The 23,807-nt window shown below is 35.1% G+C and overlaps 1 protein-coding gene across 8 annotated transcripts in view; it reads left to right on the top strand.

Annotated features, from left to right (window-relative positions):
• Nucleotides 1-23,807, top strand: part of USH2A (usherin) — a 379,012-nt gene that overhangs the window by 199,444 nt on the left and 155,761 nt on the right. For all 8 annotated transcript variants that reach the window (XM_027681679.1, XM_027681684.1, XM_027681681.1 and 5 more), the window contains 3 exons: nt 1,048-1,199; nt 4,957-5,119; nt 21,637-21,816. In XM_027681679.1, the coding sequence (XP_027537480.1) occupies nt 1,048-1,199; nt 4,957-5,119; nt 21,637-21,816 (495 nt within the window). The remainder of the gene's footprint in view (nt 1-1,047; nt 1,200-4,956; nt 5,120-21,636; nt 21,817-23,807) is intronic.

Raw genomic sequence — 23,807 nt, 5'->3', positions numbered from 1 at the left:
GAACTGAGCTATATTTTTACAATACGAAATTGTTTTTTAAAATGGAAAGATTAGAAGGCATCCTCTGAACTAAACTCCCTTCAAATGAATCCTATAACTTTGCATTTATTTGCTTTAAGATATCACATTGAAATAGCTTCTAAAAAGGGAGAATATTCATAAAGGAGAAAGATGGAAGAATAACTCTGAGGAAAAGGACTCCTTTGCAAGTGCAACTTCCAAAGTCTAAATCTGTAAAATTCAGTCTTTAGTTCATTAAATTCAGAACACTATATGTATGGTCTGTACAGGATTCATGCAATCTATCCTAATATGCCCCTTTGGAATACCAGAATTTCAGAATTCCTTATAAATTAGGTAAACAATCACCTTCAGTTTTTGAGTTGGTATTAGTCAGTTATACAGAAAGGACCATTCTTTCCTCTATCTAAAAGTCTTGCTAATGTTTGTTTTGAGTTTGCAAATATGCTTTCTGAAATAATTATCATCAAGAATGAGCACCAGTAAGGTGTTTTGTGTGACAAAATTATTTGTTGCTGATTTATTGTAGTTATAGCACTGCCCTGAGTTGTCCTTCCACATTTCAATTATATTGTAGATTTTTTTCCAAGTCTAAAGCTGTTAAGATGTGGGATAGTTGTGTGTCTTTCTTGTTTCAATAGCCATATGCATATGAAGAAGTTTCAATAGCCATATGCATATGAAGAAGTTTCAATAGCCATATGCAGAGACTGTGAACCAGAATTGGCTCAGTTTTCCTGATTCTGAGGTGATTTGGCTGCTATTCAGAAACAAGTTTGTTAAAGGGTAATCTTTGGAATAGTGTAATTGTTTTAAAAGATGCAGTCCACTTGTGAGGTTTTCAACAGTTAAAGATGGAAGTGTTTCCTCTGAGATTTGTGTGCAGAGTCACACTCAAAACATTATGTGCTCAACTGTAAACAGTTTGAAATGCTGCAACTACTACCACCTTGATGTCTATAGCATTAGTTTTCTTCTAAATTCTGTAGCATTTTAGATATTGAATGCTATCACATTGTTTTATAGGTATTATTACTAGCTATGGATTGTATATGGATGGTGTTCTGCTGCAAAATTCATCACAGCTAAGTTGTTATGCTTATGGACTTGCTCCTTGGAGCCTGCATTCCTTCAGAGTCCAGGCATGTACTGCAAAAGGTTGTGCTTTGGGTCCATTGGTGAGTATCTTAATTTACATTCTGGGAGTGTAATAAATGTCAGATGACAGTGAATATCAGAATAAATGGTGATGATTCACTCTGGGCAGTACTAACCCATCTGGCAAAATGTGACATTTAAAAAAAATCCTGTTTAAGTGCTGCTAAAGATTCGATAGGTCATTGTTAGGCACCATTCCAAAGTAGAACATAGGTACTGTGAAGAAAGACAAAAACTGAAGCTGAAACACACATTATTGAAATTAAATAGAGTTAATATGTTTGAAAGGTGCAGATGTGCTTTAACCAGATTTATAAGGATGTATATAAAGAAAGAGTTACTGTTCCAGTAATGAGCAAATTTCTAGCTGCCTGACTGAAAGGACTAAAGTTAATTTGAGAATCACAGAAGCCAGAAGTGGCAACAGGAGCAAGGAAAATATGGTCATTCATAAATCTTTTGAATGCAAGTATGTGATCAAAATATTATACTGGATATATTTTAACAGTCTTGTACAACACTACATTTTTTCAGGATTTGAGAATACAGGAATATTAAATTTGACATGTGAAAAACAGGCCTTCTGAGGCTTTTTTAATTTTATTAAAGGTTTTTAGACATATAGCTGAACTGATGAATCTAGTATGATTTCATAGTTCTGTAGCTGATGAATAACTGGAATAGTATCTACTATGCTTGGTTTTGTTTTCAAGCCCAACTGAGAAAGAAGCCTGTGTTTATTCTGGGATAACAATTTGTTTAATTAAGCTGTAATTGTGCACTTTTAAATTTAATAAAAAGAAAAGGAAGAAGAAAAGAGGAAGATTTGGGAAGTTTTTGTGGGTTTCTTTTCATTTTTTTCCATCACAATTTATAATATCACTATTTTGTATCTGTAAAGAACTTCTAGGTTTTATTTTTATGATGTAATTTGTTAGTCACATTTCCAATATTATTTCCAAGATTGCTTTCTTTCAAATGCTGGTAACATTTTCTATCTGTAGAAGACAACTAGACTTTATAACCATTAAACATTTTATAGCTTGCTCTACTTCAAAGGATATTTACTCTTAAAAGCTTGAATGGCTTTTTGCCAGTTTTTCTTGTACATTTTTTACAACTTCACATATACCCCAAAAGCAAACCTTGTTTTAAGGTATTTGATGTGCAATAACCTAATCCATTGTCTTAGTAGTGATGTTTAAGACAAGTCATTACCAAACTTTGCATACAGATGAAATATGTATGTTTTCAGCACTACTGTCCTATCAAATAGGCATCAAAAAGGCAGAATAGAATAGCAGTAGTTGGGGTTTTAAAACATATTTTTACTAACCTTTTTTCACATCTCCACTGAACTACAGACTTATAACTTGACTTTTGAAACAATTCAAAGTAGGGGTTGCTGTAGCTGATACTCATCTGCATCCCATGATCAGTACGCAAACTGTTTTCCAAAGCCAGTGATCCATCTCTAATCACAGGAATTGAAGTGCAACATCTTTATTTAGGCTCTCCTAAGTGCTGCCTAAGTGCTGCTGGATCTTTATTTGATTTTTTAAAAGATTTTCATATCAATTACAGAGTAAATCCAACACTTAAAACAAAAAAGGAAAAAAATAAAGAAGAGAAACCTAATGTTTTGCCTCTGCTCTAAATAGTATGGGAAACATCTCCCAGCAGTAAATTGATATGCTTCCAGCTATTTTTGCTGCTGATCTTGTGCTTTAATGTGCCCTAATCAATCAATGAACATTATGTGACTATGCTAAATATGGGATTTCTCCAGTTTATATTTCTGAAGATGGCTCTGAAGATCTTAATCAGTTATGAGATTAATAACATTAGCTGTTATTCTGTTTCAATAACTCTTTTCTTTTGGGTTAGATAGTTCTTAACTTTTTTTTTTCTGTGAGTATGGTTTATTTTCAAGTGAGATGCAAATTGTTAACATATAAATTAAGAAAGCTAAATTTTAATAACTTTCTACTAAAACCATGATATTGCTTTTGTGTCTGCTTTTGCCTGAAAAGAAAAATAACCTGGGTTATAAAGAAATACTGTAACCTCTAACAGATACTTTAGAGAAATTTAGGAGAAGGGAAATTCTACTGGTTTTGAAATATGTTAGCTCTTGTAAATCGCTTGTAAATAAGCAGAAATGATCCCTGCTGAATAATTCTCATCTCAACCCACTGCAATTAAACTTAGATTTCAGGTTTTTACCTTGTGCATATTCTAGTACTTTTAAAAAAAACTTGGATGACAATATTTGCCCTATATTCCTATCCTACGGTTTGGTGTCACTTATACGGTAGCACGGTGTTTGTCTATTAAGTTATTGATACACACATCTGAAAATATCACAGAATTTAGTATAAATTAATGTTTAGAAAAATAAATATGAAACAGGTTTTCTGTGCCATATGTTTGTATAGCAGGTCATAAAGAAAAAACTGAAGACATAATGCAGCTGTTGTGGCTGTTTAGGATGTGATACAGATTGGTACAAATTCATATTGTTTTAAGATTTTCTTTAATCTTCTTCAGTAGAAAAAAATAGTTGTTCACTTCTTCATGTTTCTGATGTTTCTGATTGAAGTACCTGCATTTAGTAGCACTTTACAGGAAACTGTTTTAGTTTAGAAAGCACAGTTTAGTCAAATTCTTCCATGTTTTTGACTGAAATATCTAAATAATCAATTGGCATTAATCCAATAAATCTTTGGAGTATTTGTTTATCTTTAGGCATGTATTTCATCCTGTTGACTTTACTGCAACTTATCACCTATTTAAAGTATAACAGAGTGTACGAATATAGAAGCACATATAGAGATATTGATGCACATCAAAGATACAGCCTGGCACTTGTAAAAAATAAGCTTTCCAAATTTTACATGCTGAAAAGTAAAACATTCATGTTTCAAGGACAGAGAAAGTATATTTGGTTATTTTGATTGCAGAGCATGTGTGCAGATTAAAAATAGCATTTATTAGCACTCCCATGAACCTGCAGCTGAGAGGCACTTAGAAAGGTGTGAAACCATCTTATACCTTAGAAAACACCAAATAAATAATGTATGAGAAACAAATTTGTTGCCTTAAATAACGTACTATCAAATTATTTTGTCCCGTAGCACTGAATGTTTACTACAAGTTATGAAATTCAAATACTAAATTTCTAGGATATTGAATAAGTGTTTATTTATTTATAGTAAAATCTTTTATATTTGGTACATTATTCAGCTCTTCTACAGTATTTTATTTTCTCTTAAAGATTTACTTCTTATTGCAACTTACATTTATTACATGAAGTTAGAAGTTAATTCAATGGAGCAACCAAGTGCATTATCCATGAATGATATTTTTTCTATATCAAATATCTATAGTAATTTACTACAGTGTTTAAATGGATGCTGTCTTTTTAAATGCAGAAACAGAAAGTTCTGTGGTCTTCTATTGACACCTTCTCTCCTTGGGCTAAGCTGAGATAATTCATCCACGTGAGGTGCAATGGTGTTTTCAAGAAGTTGATATTTCATTCTTTTCCAGTATTTATTTCCTGTTCCTTACAGTGGTCAATTTAAAGTAGGTTAGTTACTAGACAGCTTCAAACAAATGGAGATGAAAGGAAAATAACTTGCCTAAAAATTAGGACACTGGAAGTGTTAGTTACTTTTTTTTTAGAAAGGAATACCTTTTCTTAAAATTTTACATCTCTCATTCCTTCTCTGTGAACTATGGCACCAAACTTCAGTCTCATGGTTGAACTTACAGGTAGAAGCTCGGACTATGGAAGCTTCCCCTGAGGGAATGGTTGATGTATTTACTACTGTTGATGGGTCCAAAGAAGTTCAATTAAAGTGGCTTGCCCCAAATAAACCTAATGGAAAACTGACCTACACAGTCCTTGTCACTGGTCTCTTCTATGCTGATCAAGGTATATTTTTCCCTTTATAATAAGTCTAATGATAACATTGATATTCCATTTATTTATTTTTAAAAATTCCTTTAGCACTAAGTTTTTCTACTTTTTTTTTTTTTACCATGCCATTAATTATTTTAGAATTATCAATTTTATTCTTTTAAGAACTGCTGCTTTGATTTATGGTGCTTTACATTTTTACAAACACATAAATTGGCAAATAAAGATAAGTCCTCTGCGCTCATTTGGTCTCTAGATATACACATGGAGTCTTATCTCACAACCTTCACTCAGATAAGGAAACTATACTCAGAAAATTTCAGCTCATTTGCTTATATAAGCCAACTCATGAGAGCTGTTCATAATATAGTTGATCATGGGTATATTTGAAGAAGAAAGGAAAAGAAACCCAGCTTTTTATTTCTATATAATAAACAAACTCACCATGCAATACAAAAGCCAGAAAACTAAGGTACCTAATAAACCTTATTGTATTGCAGGTTGCTCTTTTCCTTCCACTGGTTTATATTGTGGATTATTTCCTTTTATTCTGGTGTCTTTTAAACTCAAACATAGCAATGTGGTCTTGGGTGAAAATGTTGCTAAATCAAAGCAAGGAGAGTTAGTAAAAGACTATATAAGGCACTAAAGACATTTTTCCCAGATGTATTACAAAACGTGCATATTTTTTAGTTTAAAGTAGAATGCCATGTCCTCTAATTATTATATAAATGTAAAATACTTGGGCAGTGAATAAAAATGAATGCTCACAAAATGAGTATGAGCATTTAATATGTCAATTTGAGCTATTAAGCATGCTCTACACTATAATAAATAATAAAACATTGTACACAAGTAATGTTTATGAATTATACCTAACAATGTTGTCATTATTTTTTAGTGCACTTTAAATAGCATGATTGACATTAGGCAACTATAAAAATGTTTTCTTATGAGTGTAATATGAAATTGTGGTTGAAAATAATGTTTGGATGACATTTAATCCTTCTATGTACTGTACACAGATTTAATCAGTATTGTAAATGCAGTAACAGATAGAGAATTGAATCACTGATGACTTCATAACTCACCTTCTTTTTCTGTTCAGAACGAGACCGATTTGTTGTTTCCAGTATCGGTGCTGAAGAGAACATACATGCTGTAATTGCTGTCCTCTATGAAGTAGTTTATAAATGAACTTGTTTGTATGCTCTTTGGAGAAACACATTCATTGAGGGGTGTGAAGTGTGTAGGCAGTGTCAGCTGACCCCTCACAAAGGCTGTTGTGTCCCTTTTTTATACAATAAAGGCTTTGATGTATTCTGCTGTGAAGCACTTGTAAGATTATGAGGAGAAGGAGTGATGATCAATTTGAAAAAAAGGAGCAACATTTTGGCTGGACCCATGACAGCACAGCCAATTCCACCAAGGCAGCAGGGTGAATAATGCAAAAGCCATATTCCCCTTGTGTTTAATCTTGCATTGTTTTTGCAAGGAAAATTTCTGCTTGCTTTCTAAGTCATGTCATCCTCGGTTGTCATCCCGTCTCTCAAACCATCAAAACGGTATTAAATGTTGCAAAGCTGTGCAGCTAGAGAACTTTCAAAAGTCAGAACCCATTTGCAGAGCAGCCCTTGTAGAAAATGTATTCTGTTCTCGGCAGAATTTTCCTTCAGTTCTTTCCACTGAGAAGTTTACTGATTTCTCCCAGTGGAATCTGCTGGAATTTATCGGTTCATGGTTGGCAGTCACAGATTAAGGTAAATGTCGATCCGTAATGACCCTCTACATGTTAGTATTGCAGTAAAGCTGGGCTTTTATGTCAAAGATATCGGAGAGGGAGCTATTACACATGACAGGGGTGATCAAGGGACTCCAGACCAAGGCAAGCATTATTAAATATTGACTAGTTCTGTGATTTATGTAGAGCTGGAGGAAAAAAGTGACTTTTTAACCATTATATATTCTTCAGCAACGAAAACCACCCATTTATCTCCTGCTGGTAATAAAGAACAGAGTGCCTGCATATTTTAGTGGAGGGAAAACCTGGCCTTATAAATGAGATGGACTCTTTCATGATAACATTTCAGTTTGCTAATTGCCAAAAGCAAAACAGGCAAATTGGAAGCAATTATAAGAGTTGACTTAAAGTACTTGCTATGTTAGTTCAACTCAGGAGAGCCGGGTGGTGGTGAAAGAATCTTTGGGGAATGGAACCCAGAAAATTTCATTACATTTGTTCACTGTTGCTGAAACTTTGCTTTGCAATGCTAAATAAATAAAGAGTGTTTCCCCCCAGAAGTCAGAGCTCTAGCAATTGACATTTAAGCTGGCTGTTTTGGGGGTATGCAGGAAGGAAATTAAGCATTAATTCATCAAACTTATATAAGACATCATCTGTTCACAATATTTACACAAAGTTTATTGAATTGTCTGATGGCTAATTGGTATTTTCTTGACATAATGAACAACTGTATTTCATCCTTTGCTGCAATGTCTGTTAAAGAGGCAGAGATTAAAATGTAAAAACTGGAGATGGAATTCACCTAGAAGGGCTGCATATAAGCATCACAATGGTTTCACCTATTGCTCGAGTTGGTGGCCCGCTCAGCAGTATGTTAAGTGTCAATTTGGGAAGCATTTGACCACACTGATATTTTTTATTTTTTGTGTATACATCTCTCCAATGAAAAATCCTAATTTAAAACCATTATCATTAATAAAACCTCAAGCTGCTGGTAGGAATTTGAGTGTTTAATAGATGAACATATAATTTCCCAAACAGTGCAATCACCTTCCCTTATTAAGAACAAGTTTAACTATGTTCTGGTCCAAAGCACTGAAAAGATTACTAGATGTAAAGATAATGTTTACTATGAAAGAAGGGGAGACTTAGGAGATTTTGCTTGACTGTCTGGCTGAGTCATTCCAACCCATGACCTGTTTTTATTTGAAAGTAGAGATATTCAATTATATAGTGCCAAGAACTGCATAGAAAAAGCCCATCAGATACAAAAAAAAAATCAGAGATTTTGACAATGCTTTTATAAAAATTTCGTGTTTATTTACTTTGCTTAGTTAGATATCTGTTTCTAAGTGAGGTAGAATTAGAAAGGATTGAAGCTAAAGAAACCTGAATAAATATTTAAGCATATCAGGGCATATTGCGGAGGTATCTGTGATTTGATTATGTGGGGGTTATTGTGTTTGATCAAAGAATTGGATTCATTATATCAGTACCTTTTTCAACTGTAACTTAACTACCTGGGACCTGGAAGGTCTACATTTGAATCTAACATACCTCCCTGGCCTTTTTTTCTTTTTCTTTTTTTTTCTTTTAAGTAAGAAATATGACACCTCTGAGGGATGGACTTACGAGATACACACTTTTTGAAGATCGGAAATCCTTCTGCATAAGTATAGCCCCTGGACAGGGCAAAGGATACCTCTATGAGAGCATGATTTTTTTCTAATTCATGTTGCATTTCTACATTTTTACACTGCCATCCCTAATGTATATTGTGAAACTCTGCTTGATGTGTTGTTATCTTATCAGTGCCCTACTATAGCATATGGTATGTTGAGATAGCAGGTCAATGACACGGAAAGTGTTTAAATAATGTGTAACTTAACACTTTCTCTGTCATAAACCTGTTATTCCAACACTTTCAGCTGATCTCATGCTGAATATTCTATGGATGTCCCCAGGCTTAGCTCCTTTTCTTGTTCTGTTCCAAATCTTTCAAATTTCACATATGTACGTCTCTGACTGTCTTAATATTTTATGTACACTGTTTTTCTACCAAATGGGTCTGCCATTCATCGTATTTGTTTAAGGTACTGTATAACATTACATCCATCTGCTTTTACAAATATGCATCCCTTGCAGGAATTGAAGTGAACAGCCTGGGAGCTTGCCTTGTTATAATAAGTTATTTCTTTGTTATAATAAGTTGTATTTAATTCTGGACTTTTTTTTCTAATGGGGACAGATCATCTTAAATAATTTGCAAAAGATTTAAAGTTACTCTGGGGATTTTTTTGGGGATGGAGGATGTTTGTCCTCTTACAGCAAAAGCAACAATACATTAGTAAAGACTACATTATAATGCATAAAAGCAAGAGAGAATGTTCTAGTTGCACTGTCTTTAAATTCCTGACTTTTGAATCCAATGTAAATGTTCTGTAATGCATATCCCAGGTTTTTGCTGTTTAGTTCTTTTACTGCTGATACTTATTTTTTTGATATTAGACACTAGCATGGCAGGGTGGTGGTAAATAGTGTACACTTGGTCAACATTTATCAATAACTGAGTTGAAAGAGAAGCAAATGCTATGATAAACTGATTAAAAAGTCACTGTGCAACTGCAAGTGTGAAATGTAGATCAGCAGGAGACAGTCTAGATTTTCTGCCAATAGAGATACTGATAATGGATTTTTCCATTGTTTGGCCATGATTTAGCAATGTATGCAAGAGAAATATCTGTATCAATTAGCCCTCATTTTCTAATTCATCTCTGTGCTATTCTGAAAATCTTTCTCTTTGAAAGTACTTGTTAAAATATAAGAAGGAGCTTTGTTGAGACTGTTTCACCATTCTGATCTGTACAGGTATGTTTTAGTTTTCCAGAGAAGTATTTGTTGCCAGCAAACTGCATATGGGGATCAAATATGATTTTAGTAACTTAGGGCTCTGTCCCAATTCTTCAATGCTCAGGCATCATTGCTTGGGCTTAATGCAATGCAAAGACAAGTTGCTTTGCTTCAAGCCATTGAAGTCCCAGTGTCCCCTTGAGAGGAGCCTTAAAGAGGAATTTGGTTTGCAATTGGTTAGTCCAAGGCATAAAATACTAATATTACCAGATCACAAACAGCTTTTCCCTCTTTAAGAGGAATTAAAGTTCTTGCTATTATCTGACACTCTCCCAATTCTCAGAGGACTTGAGGGGGAAAGAAAGGTGACAGAGTCAGGCTTGTTTTCCTCAAGTAGTTTCCTCATTCAGCCCTATTTCTCCTCAGGTTGGTTTAGATTTAGTACAGGGTCATTTTTAATTGCATCTGGGTGATTGAAATTAGGTTCTAGAACAGGAAGGATCAGGTATTAACTCTTTTCCAGAGGAGAGAGTTGGAGGAAATTCTTATCTTCTTACCCGTGTCAAACGACTGCATTAGCACAAAATTAATCCAAACCTGTAGTCCCCAAGATGTTGTGATGCATTTGAATGCAAGTTTGACATAAAGAGAATCCTTAATTAACTATGTGTCCTTAGGGAGTTTCACAACACAAAGTTGCAGGTTTATACTTGGAACTCTTTGTTGCTCATGAATGTGGAAATCAATGTGTGGTATTTTCAGTTTGGGTTTTTATTTTTAATTTCTTTTTTTTAATACTTTTTGGAACTTCTGCTGTTGACATATCATCCAAGGTTCTTACTTTTCAGCAATGTGGTTCATGTGGTATTTTTGTAAAGAAAAAGTGAATAATCTGGTTACTCTGCATATTTGGAGATACTGTACCAGAAAGCTTCCTTGCAACCTCCTCATTCTCTTGACAAAGTGGAGAATTCTAACAGCTGAATATAGCATAAAATAGTTGACTTTTGCATATGTGCATTAAAATGTTGTTCATCTAATCTTTTTAGTTTAAAATATACTCTGTATGAATCAATAGAAGAAAACTTACACCGTATATTCATTTGGCTTCTACTAGAAGGTTCTTCTTATAATCTTAATTGGGCACAGTGCTTTCAGTACTCTTTCCAATCAGAATTCAGAAAGGGAGTGTTAAGAATCAACCTACTGTATAAAAGCAATAGCTGCTATAGGAAGACACACCACCTACAGATGCCAGAAGTGGGGAGAAGAATGCTGAAGCCCATTGAAGTTCCTAGCCTGGCTTGTGTTGAAGGCTTGAGAATGGGGAATGAAAATTCTATGGGATGTTATTTCAAAGATGGAGGAGGTGTTAAACACTTTGCATTTAGATCTGAAAATTTAATAAAACCACAACAATTTCTGAGAATTAAACATGATTTCAGAAATGACTAAAACATTTCTGAGAGACTTGTTTGGACAATTTTCATACTGAATTTCTTTTAAACATTTTTTGCATAATTACCTCAAAATATAAAATAGTATAGATTTGCATTTACAGTTGCTGCAAATGATTTTGCAATAACTGACAAAAGAGACAAGTTTGATGCACCTTAATATTTGCAAGAAAAATTATTTTACAAGCATTTGTACTGCTATGATGTTACATGGTGTCTAAGGTACCTTAGTGCCTTAATGTGATTCATATTAAGGACCCTGAAGCTGCTGAGGCATTGTTTTCCAGAGCCTCACAGGAAGTATTTTCTGTTATAGGTCTCATGCTCTTATTCTTGGATAATTTTTCTCATGGCCTTGCACCTGCAAACGCAGTAGTGTGATTGCAGAAGAACTTCATGGGAACAGCTATGATGCTGTGAGAATTGCCTTTCCCTAGCAGATCCTTACCTCCCAAAACCTAGTGGACAACAAAGTCTAGAATAATAATTTAAATGCTTGATAACTGTTATCCATTAATATATGTACACAGATATTTAGTGACCAACCAGTGTAAAACATTTACACCATGTTAACATACTCCGTGCAACCCAAATAGCATCATAAATGGGAACAACCAACAGTGAGTTCAAGCAGTTCCCAGTGGAAAGCACAGTGGCAGAGGGACAGCATAGCAAAAGTCATCCCCACCATGAGCAGCAGCATTGGCATATTCATCATCACCACCTGCTGCACCAGAGAAATAACCTCCCCACTCTGAACGTGGGGTGCTTTTGTGGGAGCCCTTAGCTGCTTTTCCAAGCCAGCCATTAGGGAGATGTTTTGTATTTCATCCACTTCCTCCCTCATGTTGTCTATCTCAGTTTTAGCTACAGGCCTCAGTAATAAAACTCACTAGTCCTGAAGATAATTGAGGGGAGAAAGAAAAGGGGATGCATGATCCATTTTCAAATAGCCATATTTAATAAAAACAGAGTAGGACTTAGGGGTATTTTGCCACTGAGTAGTGTGGTATTTCAATTTTGATTTGCATGGCTAGAAAACTCATAGCCTCACTTGCACTTTAGGTTGATTATTGGGTAAGTGTTAGTCATGCTTCATTAGATTTTGAATAGTCTCACAATACACCATGTTCTAGCATCATTCCCTTCAGCATCAGATACACTTTGTTTTTCTTTTCCTTGGTACAGGTGTCTCAGGGGAAAGCAAAGTGAAAGCAGTCCCTCTCTAATTTCTACATCTGACCATTTCTTTGGTGAAGACTCAAGCATCAAACCACAGATGGTGTTTTAATTGATCTTCTGTATAATTCTATTCATATAGTTTTATTTTTGTCATGTGTACACTGGTTTGTTTCTATCTTGTACTGTGTAATTTATTTGGTTTTGTATGATAAAGCAGACACATAGGGCTGAATCCCACTTCTGTGAGAAAGGTATCATCAGTTCTTAAAGGACTGAAATTCCAACTGACTGCCAATAGCAGTATAGTCTCTGAGACTGTTCCTACTCCCTTGTAATAGTCTAGGGAATAATAGCAACCTTCTGGAGATGGGTCTGGTAAACAGTATTGAGTAAAAGGGAATTTGCCAATCAGTTCTCCTATGAAGACAGTCTTTTAGTTAATGAATGTCTTCCAGAGTTTTTAATCCACATGAAGGCTAAGGAGGCTACACTGACAGTGCATAGGTATCTATGGTAAGTACTAAATGCAAAAACAACAATTTATAGCATTAGATGCAAAATGACTGGTGTCGATGACATGGCCGAAACAAGATATATGTATAATCTGACTACAACTTCCACAGGTAAAGGAGTCGTGTTTGAGTACTTGTATGTATTGGTTTGAAACAAATACACTTTGTTTTAGAGACTAGTGTAAAACTCATCTGGTTTCTCAGGTAGGGAAAGCATGATGAAAACTGGGATGGGACAAGCTTTTGATGTAGTTTTTCTTTGCACTTTGTAAAGGGGACTGTGTAATGTACCAGAGAGATCAAGATACTGTGATAGGCCATCCTTTTGTAGGTGTGATTGTGTGCAGTTGATATGACTGTTTATGTTAATCTACAAGGTTTTGCCCTGAATGGTCTAGAGAGAGGTGCTTTATAGGTGAGCACAACAAACTCTCACCTGAGTGATTCTGTGGTTCTTTCAATCTGCAAGTGCATCATTTATGACACCCCGTGAAAGCTGACTGTAAAAGCCAAAAGAATGTCTTATGTCAAACAAAAATCCTAGATCAAGTTTAGAGCTTCATTCCTTCCAAAGTATTACAACTAAGTGTAATGGCATTTGACGGTATTGACTTTTTTTATGTGACTTCTTTTGGCTAACTCAGCATTCTGAAAAAATAAATAATGTTCTCCCTTTGTGATTGAAAGGGTTAAATAGTACCAATTCATTACCACTCACAAAAGGATTTATTTTGTTCTCATAAATCAGTTTTATTCCACATTTTTATTATTCCCTTGGGTCAGCTGCTCCAATTGAAATCAATACAAGTGCAAGTGACACAATCAATCTAGATATTTGATTATGGATTTGAGACTCCAAGTTCTGCTCTGTGTGTTTAGCTAGTCTCCTTCTTATAGCGTCCCTGGAGAATGGAAAATTCCTATTGGCATCCATGAATTATGGGCATAGATTCAGAAACCAGATACTGTGATAATCTCCATTTATGTACTGTTGCAGTTAGAGAAAGAATGTTCTATCCATGGAGAAACAAGCTTAAAGATTTTAAAGCTAACTGTTTCTCAATTTTTTTTGGTGTATAAAATCCCTCATTAAATATACTTTATTAAGTCTCATCATTTGTCTATAAAACCCCTCAAACAAAATGGATGAAATCAGTAGCTATATGCTCTATTATCAGCTTAACATTGCAAGTATAGCAAAATCTTCTGCCATTTTATGCCTTCTGGTCATTTATAGACAACGTGAAGTTTTGGCACTTGCGGTACTAAAGTGTGCTGGGACACCTTCTCCTGTTAATATTGGGATAAGAGCACTTGGACACTGGAAGCCTTTGTGAAATCCAGATAAGTTGGTTCTACTCAGAGAATGCTTTCCAGAGTTGGATTTAGATCATGGACTGAGTTCTCACCGTGTGTCCCTAAGACATTTGATACAGTGTGTGGTGTGGGGGGTCCAGGATTGATGCCCCTTGATGCTGTTGCAGAAAAATTGTGTTACAGTAGAGATGACTATTTTTACAGCAGAGGTTTAACACTATACTGAATATACTGTTTTAACTGGAACTCAAAATCTGTACTCAACTGCAAGACTCATTAGATGTTTCCATGTTTATGAAAAAGTGATGAGAAATCTGAAACAGTAATTCAAATAAAAAAGGTTTCTTCTTGGCATTTTCATCAACAGTTACAGAGTTTTTTTAGTTGAAAGCCTCATGACACTGAACTGAAAGCTCCAAAGGGTAGATGAGACCACACACCAAACATTCTTCTCTGCCTGCCATCATGACAAAGCCTAATCTCAGATGCAGTCATTAACCATCCTTGGGGGCTCTGCTAACTTTCTTGTATGAGCTTTCACATCAAGCTGTGGGCTTTATTCATATTTCAGTCCATAGAATTAATGAGCATATAAATGCACATTACTTAGTGTTTGTAACACTAATAATCACTTATTTCTACTGACAGGAACATGCTTTCATCATAATGATTACTCCTGCTTTGCCTTAGGGTTCTTGAAGTGTTCGGCAAATTTTCATAGAATCGTGGAACAGCTGAGGTCAGAAAGCACCTCTAGTTCAACCTCTCTTCTCCAAGCAGGGTTAGTTGGAGCACATTGCCCAGGACAGTGTCCAGCTGTGTTTTAGTATCACCAAGGATGGAGAGTCCACAACCTCTCTGGGCGTCTTGTTCCAGTGTTTGGCCAACCTCAAAGTAAAGTTTTTTTTCTTAGGTTTAAACAGAATTTCTTGTATTTTCTGTATGTATCCATTGTCTTTTGCTCTGCTGCTATATACTGCTGAGAATTGTTTGACTTCTTTATGCCCTCACAGCAGATATTTATACACATTGATAAGATATTCTACCCTCCAGGCCATCTCTTCTTGAGGCTAAACCATCTCAGTTCCCTTAAACTTTCTTTATGTGGCAGATGCTTTAAGCCCTTAATCATCTTTTCATGAACTCCACTCCAGTAAGTCCGTATCTGTGTTGTAATGGGGATCCCAGAACAGGATGAGCACTCCAGATGTCTCTCACCAGGATGAATAGAGAGGAGGGATCCCATTATTTGACCTGCTGCCAATGCTTCTAATACAGCCCACAAGGCTGTTGGCCTCCTTTGTTGCAAGGACTCATTGCTGGCTCATGTTCAACTTGTCCACCAGGACCTTCTTGTCTTTTGTGAGGCAGAAAAGCAGCTTTCCAGTGTCAGAGTGACACACAGCATACACATTCTGTACGTCTTAAGACAGTCTAAGGTAGCTGTACCAAATTTCAGCCTTTGAGAAGTCACAGAAGGTGCTTTTGCCTCTTTGAGGGAAACCGAGCTGTCAAAGCAATGACTTGAGTACTACAGTCAGAAACTACATCTGAGTCATTGAATTTTCAGATTTCTTCTGTATGTGCCAACAGGGACTTTCATCCTGCTCTTTAAGTAATTTCTATTTTTCAGTTTTAAAATGATGGGCTTCTTTAATTGCCAGTGAGAAAGAAAAAAGATAAGTTTTTTTCAATGCAGATAATGTGCATTCTTTGTTATTTACAGGGAAATTAGTATTTTGGATTTGTGGGTTTTTTCCAGTTTGTCTCAGTGCTTTTAAATTACCCATTTTGCCTCATCCAGCAACTCCTCCTAACCCATGAGAATTAAGATTTCATGTTTTAAGAGAGTCTTTAAGTTTTGGACTCAGTTTGATGGACTGTGACCATAATATGTCCATAGGAACAATACATCTGTCAGCTCAAGAGCAGAGGAACAAATAGGGCTTCAAGAGATTGAGGCACAAAATCAGAAGTGTACCCATCTGAAAAAAGAAAGAAAAAACAAAACCAACCAACCAAAAAAAAATCCCCACCAAAAAACCCTCAGAAACAAAACCCCAAAACATTAAAAAAACCCCTAATTGCAAATCACAAAAAAAATGCCAAGTTTGTTGAAAAGAGGGGTATGACATCTGACATCAAAGCACAGAAAGTACTTTATCTCAATAACAGTTGAGATTAAAATTTGAGAACAGTTCATTATGACAGTCCTTAGGAAAAGAGAATTGCCAATAATATCAAGGAAATATTTTTAGCTAGTTTTCTATTGGGATAATCAAACTAATGTAAAGTGATTCTGAATACTACACTAGAAACTGTGGAAAAGGAAAGAGAGAGAAGAAAAATCTTAGCTGGGAGGAAAGGAGTAGCTTGTGTGGAAGTAAATGAGGCTGAAGAATAGGCAAAACTAAAGGACAAAAGAATGAACTTCAAGACAAGGAAGTGTGCATATTCATAGAACTTACCCCCAAAAGATGTGGTACCAAAGAGATAGAAAATACCACAGGGTCAGAAAGTGGTGCACAATGAGGATAAGTTATGGGGAAAAGGGATGAAAAAGTGAGTTCTTGTTTCATTTTTATTCTGCTATTCTGACATTAACTTTTTCTGTGGTCTAAGATGGAAACATCTTATTGGTAATAAGATATTGGTAATAATATTTCAGCACGACACAAAGCTCTAGTCATTTGAAAAATACTTTTCACCATGTAGTACTACACAATATGTAGTGTACTTTTGTGGTTGAATTTTTGTGTTGTCTTGAAATAATGATATTGGAAGAAAATAATAGCTCATTAAACATTTGTGATAATAACATTGAAGTGTTAAAGGCTTAAGTACCTTTTAGGTGGAAATTTCTTTGCACTTCACAAGCTGTGGTCCTGTGATACCACTTAAGTTCAGGCAAATCTGGGGATAAGATGGCCAATTTCTAGGATGCTGCAAATAGGATAGAAATCTCTTTTATAAAAGTGTCTTGGTTCTTAAAGTCCCATAAGAATCAAACAGAAAAATAGAAAGAAGCTGTTTTTTGAGCAATATCTTCTGTATAATGATGGGTATGTTAGATGAGTGGATTTAGTTTGTATTATTTCTTTTATTTCCATTGTCATGAGAATTGTTTCATGTTGTATCATTTCATGCACTCCTTACAACCTTTGTCACATGAATAAGATATCAGAATGCTAATGACTAATATACAGTATTCTGTGTCTGCTGATACTATACTGTACTACTGTGACCTTTTTAATATTATGTATTCTGATTGGCTGTCCATTTCACCTCTTCCCCACAAGTTAATAAGGCTGTAAAAAGGAGAGAACTTGAAATCGCCAGCCAGTCAAATTACAGAATATTGAAAAGGTCAGAGCAGTACAGCACACAGAAAAAAATTATGGAATATATGAGGCATTAAAATTCTTGTGACAATGATTATAACAAGAATGGAAAAGGATACCCATTTATGTTATTTCAATCTAGTGAACCCCATAGGATGACAGACCCAGGACAGCAGTAATTTACGCACCACTGACCCACAGGAGCTTAATTCACCTATTTACAGGGGAGCTTAGTAACAGGAATACACATCTGCTTGGGAACCCCCTGCAAAGTGTCCACCCAAAAACATAGTGAACCTTCAAACACAGCTTCCCACCAGCTAGAATGCTGTTTGAAGCTTAGGACTTTTAAACAGCGATTTTGAATGGAATATGTATTTGTGTGTCTTTTTAAGATAAGCATGTTTTATTTCTTGACTTTGTTTCAAGTATACATAATTTTTAAGTATGTATTTGGATATTCTTTAGCCCTAATTTCTTCATTTGGATCTTTTCCTGAAAAACTGAGATACTTTGATCTGGTATAAACTACAAATAAACTGGGAACAGTTTTGCTGAGGTTTTTCTCAAATAGCAGGCTTAGGGAAAGAAGACCCTCAGATACTTTGGGGGAGATATGGAGAGCTGGGCAGGAAGGCTAGGAAAAGAACAAAACCATCACTATGCAAAAATATGGAAAGATTGAGGAGCTTGGGGAAACCCTTCACATCTGCAAAGGGTTTAGTCTTTTTTAATAGCTTATAGGAGATAGTGGCTCTGAGCCTCCTCCCATTCAAATTCAGCTTTTGGTACAGTTGTTTGCAATGTCATAAGTGTTGAAGGACATGGTGAACCAGATCTAGGAGTTTGTTTTCTACCTCTTTAGGTTGTTCATGTGTTGTGAAGAGACCTTGCTTGTTGGAGTGCTGGTGTATGTTCATGGCAGGAATTACAAGGCAGAGTGCAGGAACAAGGAGATATTCTGGTAGAAACCACTTGTCTGAAGTAAAACAATGTCTTTTACTACTTTACTGGTATTTGAGGCACCTGCTGTTTAGATCTGCGGCAGACTTGCTGGTAGGTTACAGTAGGACCTGTGAGCAGGATGGAGAGAAAAACACACATGAAAAATGGAAAAAGAGAGGCCTCATCCACTTATACTCACAAATTGGGTCCACACTGAGGCAGGCTGGGCAGGAATGGCATGGAATGATATGACAGGGTTATCACTGTATCACTTTCTGTCAGGCTGAACCTATGTGTCTGCATTTTCCAGCCCACTGAAAGCTAAGTTTAAGCAGTGAGAAGTGGCAAAGCTGCATATTGCAAGTCAGTCCCAGCAAGACCTGCATTTTAAAAATGTTCTTCTAACATTTTACTTGCCAGCAGCAGTAAGTTGGTTGGCTGGGAAGAGGGATAAAAACACCTTTTGTCTGTGTAAAATTCCGGTTAGGAAACTTGCAAGTACTCCTTGGCTTTTTATTAGAAGCAATGAAAAATTTTGAGCTGCTGTGTTGTCTATCTCATTGTAAATTTGCAAGTTCGTTTTTGAGCTGAATAAAATGGTTATGTAATTACATACTTCTTCTAATTATTGAGTAATTATATACTTCTTATAATTGCCGAGTAATCACTCTGCTATAACTAGAATTTAATGTTACAACTAATTGTATAATTACTGTATATTAATGTTGTTATCCAGGCAACTTGGAATAGAGTGTTATCCTTTTAATTCATATTCTGTTACTGAAAACTGTATTTTTAAAATATAATATAGTTAGCCATTGGAAGACAGATTAATAATGGATTAAAATATCAGCAGAGGAAACACGTTTTCCTTCCAGGTTTAGGTGGATGAAAATAAAAATATTAACATGTTAGAACTGTACTGCAGATAGAAAAAGTTTAATTTTCTCATGGATTTGGCATAAAAATTGCTACTAGGCAACCCACTTTTATGCTTAAAGTTTGAATCTATCCTATGTGCCAATCTGTCAACAATAATTTTTAAACTTTCCTGCACATTGGAGGTGAAATCTTTAAAAAATGCATTTTTTTTTTCCCACAACCAACTGAGTCCTTAAGTGTTTCATTTCACTAGAACCTTAAGAATGTATATGTCATATATACAGTTGGCCATTTCTAATGACTTTATTGTTAATAAAATAATAGGTGCATATGACAGTCACATGTTGTCCTGTGATCGTCACAAATAATCAATTGCAGACATTAGAAAAACTGTGATAGATGATAGGCAAAATGTGCTTTGTTGGATTGTATCTACTCCCAAATCACACACAGGGACAGTTTCACAAAGGTGCAGAAGGAGGGTTTGATATACAATTTAAGAGCTGAATTCAAGTAATGTAGATGCATTTTTCTAGTGCTGGTTGAGTAGCCTGGGTACATAAGAGTAATGTCAGACAAAATAACTTTGCTTCTGCAGGATTCTGTATGTGGAATGTGTAAAACATGGTTCTTCTTGCATGATAAGAAGTTTTGCCTTCATTGCTGTATATAAAATGGGGTCTTGGGCTTATGTAAACTTCAGTGAAATCCAAAATAAATCCATCAGGCTTCATGAAACTATTCTACCTTCACACTACTGTAGTCTGTCCAGGTGGTCTGGTGCTATGGCATGGTGTAATCCAGGTGGAATTTGAACAATAAGTAACTAGGCTACAAGGCAGGGTTATAAAGAGTTTTACAAAACTACCCCCCCCCCCAAAACCTCAGAAAATAAGTTTGTCATATGTTACCAGCAGAATACCTGAAAACACCCTTTGTGCCACTCTATGAACACCAAAATAATGGAATTGCTTGGACTTGTACCATAAGTGAATCAGAGATTGTTTATAGGAATCCAAAATTAGAGAAAAATCCAGATCACTCATCCATGGTAAAATGTCATGTGAGCGTGACTGAAATGTACTGCATACACATGTGTTAGCACATCATAGAAATATGGGATATTTGGAAACCAGTTTCAGATTTAATAACATTTCAATTTTAACTGTTCATTTAAAACTTGAATAAAAATGTGTAAATCCAAAGAGTTTCCCTTAAAAAATTAATTAAAATATTGATTTTCGAGGATTTTTGTAATTCCATCTTATCTAGGGTTTGTAGAGGACTCAGATGTGAATATTCAATCTGCTACCTGTGACAATGCCTTACTTAAGTTACAATATTTTTAACAGTTACATGCTGTTTAATCTCATTCTCATACCTGTGATCTTAGACTTGTGTGATTCTCCTGTTGTTTGTAATAGAGAATTTCCATTGACTTCACTGTGAGAGCTCTCCATGGAGTGATGAATAGTAGTAATAATATTAATCATTTATATAGTGCTTTATATGTTTGAAATATAGGATAATCTTTAAATGAGCTCAGCTTTGCTCTCAGATATGTGAGTGAACTCTTCATTGATTTGAAAAAAATTCTTACTTTATATACAATTTTTTTTTTTATTTTCTAGTCTTACTAGGTATTTTGGAAAGGGGGTCTCTTTATTTTTGTAGGGCAGAATATTGTCTTATCTTAAGTTTGAGATCTTAAAAGGTTTGCAAAGGACATGTAGGTTGCTGTGGTGTCCTCTGATGATTTCAACTGATAAACTGAATACTTCAAATCGTTTTATCTTTGAGCGGACTGCGGGCCATGCTGGAAAGCATGTGTTTCTGCAGATGAGTATTTCTTATGTATGTAATGGAGTTAGCTTATAAACTCCTAAGGTAAGCATTTTTCTAGTGAATTCAAAAATTTTTAGCAGTGTATCATGGGCATAAGAATTAACACTAACATTTGGAATTTGCAGTTACCACGCAACTTTTCTAGAACATAAGTAGTTTCTGAAAGCTGGCTTCTGTTTGCAGTATGTAGTAGTTAGCTTTGCAGCCGCATGGTGGCTTCCTGTATTGGTTTGTTTATTTTCCAAGATTTACAAGTACCATAAACTGTTGCCAAAAGCAGGAGAAATAATGAATAATATTTTTTCTCCGTAATAGCCAAAATTTTGTGTGTGTGTGTTATTGGTATAAATAGCAACTCTTCTTTTGAGTAGAAATAAGACTTAGTTCATAAAGTGAATTGTAGCAGATGCAGGGGCTAACATTTGTTCTTCCCCCCCCCCTTGTTTTTTCATAACAGATAACGCTAATTATTCTATGGTAAATGATACTCGGATGTTCTGCAGCAGCAAGAAATTCAATGTATGGGTACCCATTAAAGGCCTGATTCCATTTTCTAACTACACAGTACAAGTGAATGCATCCAACAGCCAGGGCAGCTTGATAAGTGATGCTATAACAATTGTCATGCCTCCAGGAGGTAAGTATGAAAAAGTGCTTTTTCTGTGCATGTAACAATTACACAAACACTCTGTTGAACAAAACATTATTTATTATCTCAGCTGAGGACTGGAATTTCAGAAGAATATGTTTGCATTAGTAGTTCTTACTAACAAAATTGCTCTTTTCAGCTTCTAATTTGTCACACTGTTCACTTTAAGAACTAGAGAATGAAAACAGTTGTATAGTTAACATATTATGAAGGTGAGAGGTGTATTATGTACTTCATTTTTTTTCTGTGAATGGTGGTGTATTCTATCATGGACAGCTAATCTAGTCCAAGAATATCAAGAGACTCACCTGCATTTTGTAACCTGTTTTAGAATAGAAGTTGAAAGTGCTGACAAGGAGCACTTACTGGATAGACTTAGAGAATTTGTTTAATAATAGTAATATAAACCATTGGCAATATATTGAGCCTGAATCCACAAAGTAATTTAGTTGTGAGAAAGTCAATTACAATGTGCTGATTTACAGTGAATGAGGCTCTAAACCACTCTGGATGTTATCTTCATAACAATTTGAAATAAGAGAATTGAGCAAATATGCCCTAAACACTGTGAGGGTTTTGTTCTATGGTTTTGTTTTGGTTGGTGGTTGTGGGGTTTTTTTGTCAAGAAAGCTTACATTTATAGCTGGTGTAGGTGTGTCCCTTTTGCATTCCCTTTTCATGGCCATCCTCGAGAATTAGCTTTTGTTGAATAAATGCCAATGGAAACAATTAATTTAAGACAGTTTTGAATTCTAATGTGAGAGCCCAACCAGTCTTGATCTTGAGACGTGTAGGTGTAGCTGTTGAGTAAGAATAGTGTAGAGTGACATACATACCATTTTAAAGTAAAAGAAAAACAAAAACAAAGAAAAGAGAAATCCCATAAACCTTACAGCTCAAAAATACAGTTAAACTTGAAACGGTTTGCTTGCAAGCAGATGGATTAGGTTTGGGTCCAAACCAGCAGAAAGACTTCAGGAAAGTGAGTAAATACAATACAGAGTTTGTATGACAGATTACTGAGAAATAAGGAAAAGGTCAATTTCCAGAGCATTTTATACTTTTCCAATTTTATTGTCAAATTGCACCTAATATTAACAAACATTCTTTGTTATATAATAATAAAACTGCGTCTGAGTTTCACTGCTCATTTAAGACTGAGCAGTAAGACAATGTTATTTCTAATTCCAGTGCCACATTTTAATTTTGCATAGCAAAATTTGGTAGTGAAAATTTTACCAAATGACGAAGTAAAGGATCTTTAAAGATAAGCAAGGATGTGCACAGGTTTATGACAGCCATTAAGATAGACTTTCTTTCATCATTAGATTGTTGTTGATTACAATTAGAAAACTTATAGCTTTGAAATTATCTTTTTTATGACCTTGTGGTAGTTTAAAAGCAATACCTCATTGGTTAAATAGGTTTTAGTTCATGCTTCCTTTTAGTTAATGATCTGAAAACATATTATCCTGATTTACACATAAAATCATGCTGAAAAGCATGTGGCATTCACTAGGATATGTGTGTTTAAGTAGAATTAAATTAGCAGTGAGAGTTATTAAAGAAATCTTCCATACTATTGTCCAGTGGACTGTGATCTGTAGTGAAATGAATAATAAATGAAGCAGGGCATATGAGAGAAGTACTCTCTCACACACACTATATTCTTGCTATATGTGCACACACATACAGACACATGCATGTGTATATCTAGGACAAGGTATGTTTGCTTTACAATGATATTTATTACGATGACTCTTTAAATGCTATACAATTCCATTGTATGGTAAATTATGAGTATAATGGTAATTTTACAGTGGGCTGTATTCAGTGCCTTCACACTTTGTAAATCATTAAATAAAATCTAGGTGCCACTAAAATACGAAGAAATTTTATTTTTTACTTCAGCGGCCAAGATTTCACTTGGACAGAAATTTTGTTTGATCAAAGAGTAAGAGAGGTCTCATTAGGTACAA

The sequence above is a fragment of the Neopelma chrysocephalum genome, unplaced genomic scaffold (assembly GCF_003984885.1).
Source record: "Neopelma chrysocephalum unplaced genomic scaffold, ASM398488v2 Primary Assembly neopelma1_61b, whole genome shotgun sequence".
Classification (NCBI taxonomy): Eukaryota; Metazoa; Chordata; class Aves; order Passeriformes; family Pipridae; genus Neopelma; species Neopelma chrysocephalum.
The sequence above is the reverse complement of the archived record's forward strand: the minus strand, read 5'-3'. Positions and strand labels throughout refer to the sequence as shown.